Source organism: Sinocyclocheilus rhinocerous, unplaced genomic scaffold (genome assembly GCF_001515625.1).
Source record: "Sinocyclocheilus rhinocerous isolate Xijiao unplaced genomic scaffold, SAMN03320098_v1.1 scaffold2149, whole genome shotgun sequence".
NCBI lineage: Eukaryota > Metazoa > Chordata > Actinopteri > Cypriniformes > Cyprinidae > Sinocyclocheilus > Sinocyclocheilus rhinocerous.
Genome location: NW_015629053.1, coordinates 502,103 through 510,366, shown reverse-complemented (window position 1 = coordinate 510,366; position 8,264 = coordinate 502,103). Strand labels below are relative to the sequence as shown.

The window sequence follows — 8,264 nt, the reverse complement described above, 5'->3', positions numbered from 1 at the left end:
TACAAATATAATATAATTACTACTAACATAATATTACATTATATTATCCAATCTAAATAATCAATAATTTTAGATTGGATAATATAATAAAATGTGATGTAATGTAAATTGTTATTAATATTGTATCGTATAAAGCACTATGAAAATGTGACTTGACATAATATATATATAATTTTAATGAGGACAGACAAAATACATATAATGTTAGTAGTAATTCATATCAATATATATAATACTTAGATTACTTGGATAATATAATTTAGTATATGTAATCTAAGTATTTTATAATAATATAATGTTAGTAGTAAATTAATTAATATTAAATTATATTATCCAATCTAAATAATTTCTGTCAACATTAAAATATATATTAAGATTAGTTAGCACTAACATTATATTACATATGTCCACATTAAAATTAAAACATATATTAGTATTAATTATAATTAACATTACATATTATATCTACATAATTTTCTGTCCTCATTACAATACATACAATATTTTTAATGTAATTTTTTAAGTAATTTAAGTTTAATTTAAGTAATTTATTAATATTAATTACTATTAACATTATATTATTCAATCCAAGTAATTTTTCTGTCTTCATTTAGCACTAACATTATATTACATATGTCCACATTAAAATTAAAACATATATTAGTATTAATTATAATTAACATTACATATTATATCTACATAATTTTCTGTCCTCATTACAATACATACAATATTTTTAATGTAATTTTTTAAGTAATTGAAGTTTAATTTAAGTAATTTATTAATATTAATTACTATTAACATTATATTATTCAATCCAAGTAATTTTTCTGTCTTCATTAATGTGAAAAAACATATGTTAGTAGTAATTAATGTTAATATTGTATTATCCAGTCTAAGTACTTTTTAATTTAGTAATTAATTTAAATAATTTAATTAATTAAAAATAATTTAATAATTAAAGCTTTTTCTGTCCTCATGAATTAAAACATATACATGAATATCAGTTACTTCTACAATAGTATTTTTCTATTCTATTCTATATCTAAGTAATTTTTCAGTCCTCATTAAAATTAAAATACTCAATAGCAGTAACTTGGGATTTTAGACCAATGAGATTTCATTGGAGGCAGGGCAACTTAGCGCAATGTCATGAAAAGAGAAACCAAATGATTGACAAAAAGTTCTGTAATGCCCAACTGTTGACAACTGTGGCTGGTCAAGACAAAAGTCAGAGAAGATTGGTGATTCATTGCTTTAGTTTAGTGCACCTAGATAAGAAACATTGTTGACGAACCTCTCAAGAGCAGCTCTCCTCCGCTCCACAAACTCTGCTGACGATGGGTCCTCCTTCCCAACTTTGACTTTTGTCATGCCTGGCAAATCCACACACATTTATTCATAATCAGCCACTTATTCACAATCAGATCAGATGTGATGCATTAGCAGAAGCAAGTTCTTACCCAGGATGCTCTTCTCTGGCGGTGGAGGTATGAGGTATCCATTCTGTGAGTGTTTCTCTGAGAGCTTTTCGAACAATCCCAGGAAATCACTGAAACGTCTGCGAACGGTAAACGTCTTGCTACGGAACATGGTTAAAGACGTCTGGGAGACAATGAGAAAGCAGTGAGATTCAGACTGTGTGTTATACAGTATTGTGTGTTATTGTGAACAGGATGAGTAAAGAGACTGAAAATCACCTGTGTTGAAACTTTGTAGGCCATATAAGCGTTCATACCATCACCTGTGAGGAGAAGAGAGAGAATCACCTTGCATGAGCAAAAGAAATCCAACAGACCAAAAAAACTCAAAAAGCATACCATACCATATAACACATATGTGCTGCTAATGTAAATGTTTAAATATTACAAACAGGTTTAGTTTCAAGTAGCTGAGATGCTTTATGATCTTGATCTCCTGGCTGAAAAAAGTGCTATTTCATGCATTCTGAGTTATTTACACTGTTAAAGAGTTGGATTCTCATGTTAAACATGGCCAAAGTTTAACAAAGCCTCCAGGAGCTTGGCTGTTTTCGGAGAGAAGCATAAAGCTGTATCTGTCTTTTACAAATCTGATAAAACTAAAGAATCTTTGGAGATATGAAGGATGCAACACTACTATATATTCAATTTTAACACTGGCCGAAACTGTGTGCGTTATGTCCCCTTTAACTGGCCAAACCTGGTCTCCAAGACTGGTCTGATTCACTGGTTTTAAAAGAGTTGTCAGCTTTTCAGACTAAATCAGCAAAACACCAGTTTCTCCAGGCCAGAATATCAGCTTAAACCAGCAGACTAGTGTAAATAAGCCCTATGATCTCAGCAAGACAGAAAATGCAAACAGAAAAATAAAACATTTAATAGGGCCCTATTATTGTAAAAAAAAAAAAAAAATTATTACACTGTTAGAAAGTTTCATGATTTCAATTAATTAGACATGCTTTTTCATTAACAGAATTTGGGAAAATTGGTTTCATAGGGCCCTATACAAATAAAAAATAAATAAAAAAAATAACGTATTTAAATGACCTCTGTTATGATTGGCTAACCTCTTCGCACATTGGTTGGATTAGGGAGGGAGTTTTGCTTTAAGTACACAGTACATTTATTTTATTTTTTTCAAAAGAACAAAAAAAAATCCTGTTTTTTATTATAGGATCTAAACAGTTATTCTCAAGATCCTCCAAAACAAATGTATTTCTGGAATTGTAACTACATAATCAGTACCTGCTAAATCACAAACAACCAAAACTCATCACATCTTCTCTGTAACTGCCTATAAAAGCATAATATAGTTAAATATTTTATAAAGAATATCTCTTTGGGTTCGAGACTTTAGTCTTTGCAACTTTAGGGATCTTATCTATTCACGAACAGCTTGTAACACTCCAAAGAGAAAGGAAAACTTGAAATCGCATCATATGACCCCTTTAATATAGTTTTAATATATCCCATATATAGTGAAACTGCCAGTAATTGTGAGCAAACTGAAATATTACACATCTTCCCTATAACATTTACTGCTGATTTTAGACATTATAGTAACACCAAACCTTTAAAAAGGAGAAGGACAGGAAATGAAAAATAGCTGGCACAGGGCAAAAAGAGGAAGTTCCAGACTGCCATATCGGTGATTCAGATCCTTAAATAGAACAATTTCACCTCATAAGATAATCACAGTTTCCTGTTTTCTGCAAACTCAGCCCACTACTGTGTTCAAATGCTATTTTAAACGAATGTTTTATGAGCACAGTATTAATCCTCAAAAGCCTGAAAAAAAGACATTAGAAAGTAAAGCGCAGCTGTCATAGCGGAGGACGATCTTACCGACTTTCTCTGGATTCGTGATAGAAATGTTCAGATCAAACTTGTCCTCACTTTCCTCTTCCTCAAGCTTTATGTGAAAAAAGGAAACAGAAAAAAAGAGGGAAACCGAGTGAGAAATTCCTCTGAGAGCTGTATGAAGGTTTGATCTGACCTCTAGAGATCGCAAGAAATGTAACAAATCTGGTTTTGATTCTGATTCCATTTAATGAGTCTTGTAGTATATAGAATAAATTTGGTGTGCAAGTAAATTTTAAATCAATAGAAATAAATAATGCATGAGTTTAAGACTGATTCATGAGTCTGTTTGACTGATTCATTCAAAAGAATCAGCTCATAAGAGTCATTTGCATGTGAAGTGGGTCATTAAAGGAATCAAACATCATTCTGTTTCAGTATTTTTATTTATTTATTTTTTTAAACAGCCGATTCCCAACCTCTTTAGAAGTTCAGGGAGTGTTTTACCTCCTTCAGGGTTTTGGACGGAGCTTTGCTGGAGCTGCTGGCTACAGGGGCGGCAGGAGCCGATACTGACGGTTTCACAGCGTCTTTGTTCTTGCGGTCATTACGAGGACTGTCCAGAGACAACTCCACTGTAGCTTCTGAGTAAAATAGTGAGAGAAAGTGTATTTTATGTATTCAATAAAACTGAAAAGATGTTGCAACACACACACAAAACACACTGCATCAGCAACATAGCGCAGGGTGAGAGAGCGCAGGGTGAGAGGGCAAAGGTCAAGGAGGAATTCCTTTTCCCCTTCCTGAGTCAACGCTGAGAAAGCGAATTCATCATCCATCGCTCAAAAGTGATGTGCATGCATTCCTGTTCATACAATAAATGTGTCAGTCAAAAGAGTCAACAGCAGGAAAAAGTTTCGTTGTGGATAAAAAACGCTAAGCCTGAAAAGCCTACAGCACTGCAAATCGGTGTTATTTCAGTATTATTTATATTCTATGACAGCATTTATTAATATTTTGAATTGGCTATTATTTGTATATTTTCAGTTTTCATTTTAATTTTAGTTTAAGACTTAGTAATCATATGTGCTTTTGACATTTTCATTAGTCTGTTTATTTAAATATTTCTAATTAGTTATAAAATTGGTATTTTATATTTAATATAAATATGTATATTTATATATATATTTATATTATAATTTTTATTTCAGTTTTAATTTTAGTACTTCAGTAATTTTATTAAACTTAAGCCAGGTAGTTACTAAAGCAAGACCTCTAATTTCTAGTTTTTTAAGTTTAAGTTTTTCATTTAATAATTACTTTTTTTTATTATTTCAGCTTTATTTCAATCAACAACAACAACTGTTAACAATAAAAACACTGCTTCAAATGTTCGTTTTGAACATTCAACTGTGCCTCACAAGGTACTAAAACATGAATCAAGAAACCAAATTCCCCTGTGAAGGCCTAATTGTTGTCTGGAAACATAAACCAAACAGTTAAATGGATATGTGATGTTCAAATGTTTGAGAAGGCATCTCACTAGGTTTCGAAACACAAATCGAACTTTCAAACGCAAAATGTTCAAGCGCACGTATGATGCCCAAAAATGTCATGAACCGCTTGATTCATATGGATTAGTTTTACGATCTCTTACGATCTCACTTTTTAAAGCATCAAAGTGGTAGTTTAGTAGACTGTCAATAGAGGGATGGAAATCTCTATTAACCCTTAAATGCATACCTCGGGTCTTTAGCGACCTGGGACATCATTCTCTACCCTCTCCCTCCTTCATTTTTTTAAGTTATACATCAACTTTCTTAGTATTCCTCAATCTATTAATTATAAACAATATTACAAGAAAAAAATAGTAAAATATAAAAGAATGCCTGTTTTCTGATAAATTTTTTGTAAAAAGTGTATAGGGTCGCTAGAGACCCGAGGTATGTAAATGTGTAAGTATTTTTTCCTGCACAATTATATTTACATATCTGATGACTCAATACGTGCAATACAGCAGGCATAAAACAAACGAATATCATCAGCAAAAATTGAAGTGGTTTGAATGGCTTTACTGCAGAGCAATTACTATACGCAATGAAATATAAATGTCACTGTCATTTGATGCTGGATGTGGTGAATAAGCTGCCAGTGATCAAAATATTGAATATGAAGTCATTGAAAATGATATTTTTGAGAATATGGTTGAGATCGTGAATGTGAGGCGGATGCTGAATGTACTGTGCAAGTGTGCGCTCTGACGATGACAGCGATGGTAAAATCATCTGCTCAAATTGAACCCTTTTAAGTTTCAAAAGGTAACGAAATATGCTTCATTTTATTCTTCTGTAATTGTTCTTAAAATATCAAGTGAGTTTTTTGCTATTGCAGCAGGTAGAGATCCATCTGTGCTGGATATATAGGTCCGGGTCGCTAAAGACCCGAATATGTAATAATGGTTGGTGAAACATTCATGCATTTAAGGGTTAAAAATATCTTCATTTGTGTTGAATGGAAGTATTACAGGTTTGGAATGACATGAGGGTGAGTAAATCGACAATTTTCATTTTCCCATTAAACATTTAGAAGTCACGGTACATATGCTGTTCAAAAATGCTAACTAGGTAGGACACTCACTAGGTTTGAATCAATTTGTGTTATGATGCCCAAAAATGCTCTCCAAGTAGATGGTTTGAATGTACCTGAGAAGAGATCCTGCTCCTCAGAGTGAACCCCGTTGGTCCTGGAGCTGCTGCTGCCGGCGGAGGGTTTGGGGGCAGGTGCCGTCAAGGCTTCCTCAGCGAACAGATCCGTGGGGTCGTCTTTAACCTGTGGCTTGACCTTCACGTCTGATTTCACCTCTGTGAAAACATCAACAGGTGGTCCCGAGGGCTGAGGCTTCTTCGTCACAACTTTTGGCGGCTCCTTAAACAGATCCTCGTCATCATCGTCGTCACCGAACATCTCCGAACTTGCTGCTTTCTTGACGGAAGAGCTTTTGCTGCTGCTCTTCGGAGGGTCTTCAAAAACATCCTGCTGTCGGGCTGCGTCTCTGTGCACTGGTGGTTCACCGAGGACATCAGACTTTGGCGCTTCTACAGGCTCGTTCAGGAGATCTGGCATGGGATTCTGGACCTCAGGTGAACTCATTACTTCGCTATCATCGTCCAGCGGGTCGCTGAACAGGTCGACGGCCTCATCGCTACTAGGAGAAGGGATCTTGGCGTCTACTTTCTTCTGGGGTTCAGAGTTAATGTTGCTAAGAGGATCGCTGAAGATGTCTTCTGGTGGCTCGTTGAAGATGTCTTTAGGAGGTCTGGTTGAGTCCGGTGACGGAGAATCCATCTCAGAAATTGACTAGGAACAGCACAGAAATGATATAGAGCTAATGTTGTAAAATTACTATAAATATATTTATTATGAGCTGAAACAAGATTAGATTGTGTTTAACAGCCTGTGCAATACTTTTCCATCTGGCATGAGATTTAATTAAATACAGTAAACATTTTTTGGGTTGAATCTCACATAATCTGCCTGGTTAAAGTTCTCCACTAACTAACTAAGTAAATAAATAAATATATTTTTAGATTTTGTTTTTATTTTATTTTGCATTGAAAAGTAAGCATATGTCCCACCCAAATTCTTATTATTGTAACAGTAATTAGTATTTGGTATTTTATGTATTTGTACAATTGACTATTTAAAATAAATAAACAATTTTAAGCTTTTTTAATGCTTTAATGCTATTTAAAGCTTTCATTATTCATTGTGACAATAATTAGACACAGCCTGTTTAAACTGTAAAATATTTATCATGTTAGTGCAGATTTCATGTTTCTTTGCATAGGAAATTAGGCAGATTTTTCCAACCAAATTCTCATTATTATAACAGTAATTACATAGTATTTAAATTGTAAATATTAATATTGTTAGTATTTGTTATTTTTATGCAAGATATGTGCATTTGTACAATTGGCGATTTAAAAATAAAATAAATAAATAAAGCAAGCAAGCAAGCCTATTTCTTTTTTGCATTGAAAATCAAGCACATTTTCCAACCAAATTCTCATTACGGTAACAGAATTATATATTATTTAAACTGTAAAATATTTATCACGTTAGTGTTTGTTATTTTTATGTATTTCAGCATTTTTACAACTGGTGATTTGAAGTATATCAACATAATTGATTTCCAAAAGGGTGATTTTCATTACTGAACAAACGTCACATTATTTTTTTTCACATTAAAAAAATAAATAGATAGATAGATAAATAAAATTGTCCCTAACAATGCTCCTAAAACTGGCTACTTTTTTTTTTATTATGTTAAATAATAATTCATATTTCCATTTTTTATTTTAGGGTAAAATATTTATTATATGCTATATATTAGACCTGCACATTTCTCATAAGATTCACATAGCAAGTAGTCATTTTGCAGTCGCTTTCATCCAAAGCCATCTGGATTAACCCAGGGTAAGTGCCTTGCTTAACGGCACAATGGGTAGAGCTCATGCTGGGTTCAAACCTACAACCTTCAAGATACACCAATCCACCCTACCATGACTCGCGTACAGCAACTGTAAATTCCTTCCCACACAGCAAAACCTTACCAAAATAAAAGCTTGCCAAGGAAAAAAAAAAAAGGCATTTAGACGTTCACTCACATGATCACACCATCAGTACTTTGACCTGAAAAGACTGGAATTATTACACTAAGTAAATATTGACTGCTGGACACCAGCTCATTCATCAGAGACGGACCTGCCTTCTAATACACATATTTTAGTTTTGCTCTGCATGCATGCATGCATATACATATTTTATATATATAAAATATCTTAACTACAGTGCGTTGGGTGGTTTTGCATAAACAAGTTCACGCATCGTCACACTTCCCATATTAAACATAACACGTTTATTTTATATATATACACACACACACACACACACACACACACACACACACACACACACACACAC

General features: G+C 33.2%; 1 protein-coding gene across 1 annotated transcript in view; it reads right to left on the bottom strand.

The window, feature by feature from the left end:
- The window catches only part of LOC107738654 (sorting nexin-1-like), a 13,655-nt gene that overhangs the window by 4,731 nt on the left and 660 nt on the right, over positions 1-8,264 (bottom strand). The window contains exons 2-7 of the mRNA XM_016550440.1: positions 5,984-6,638; positions 3,789-3,925; positions 3,327-3,393; positions 1,701-1,744; positions 1,464-1,605; positions 1,298-1,376 (exon numbers count right to left, since the gene is read on the bottom strand). Coding sequence (XP_016405926.1) covers positions 1,298-1,376; positions 1,464-1,605; positions 1,701-1,744; positions 3,327-3,393; positions 3,789-3,925; positions 5,984-6,638 — 1,124 coding nt within the window. The remainder of the gene's footprint in view (positions 1-1,297; positions 1,377-1,463; positions 1,606-1,700; positions 1,745-3,326; positions 3,394-3,788; positions 3,926-5,983; positions 6,639-8,264) is intronic.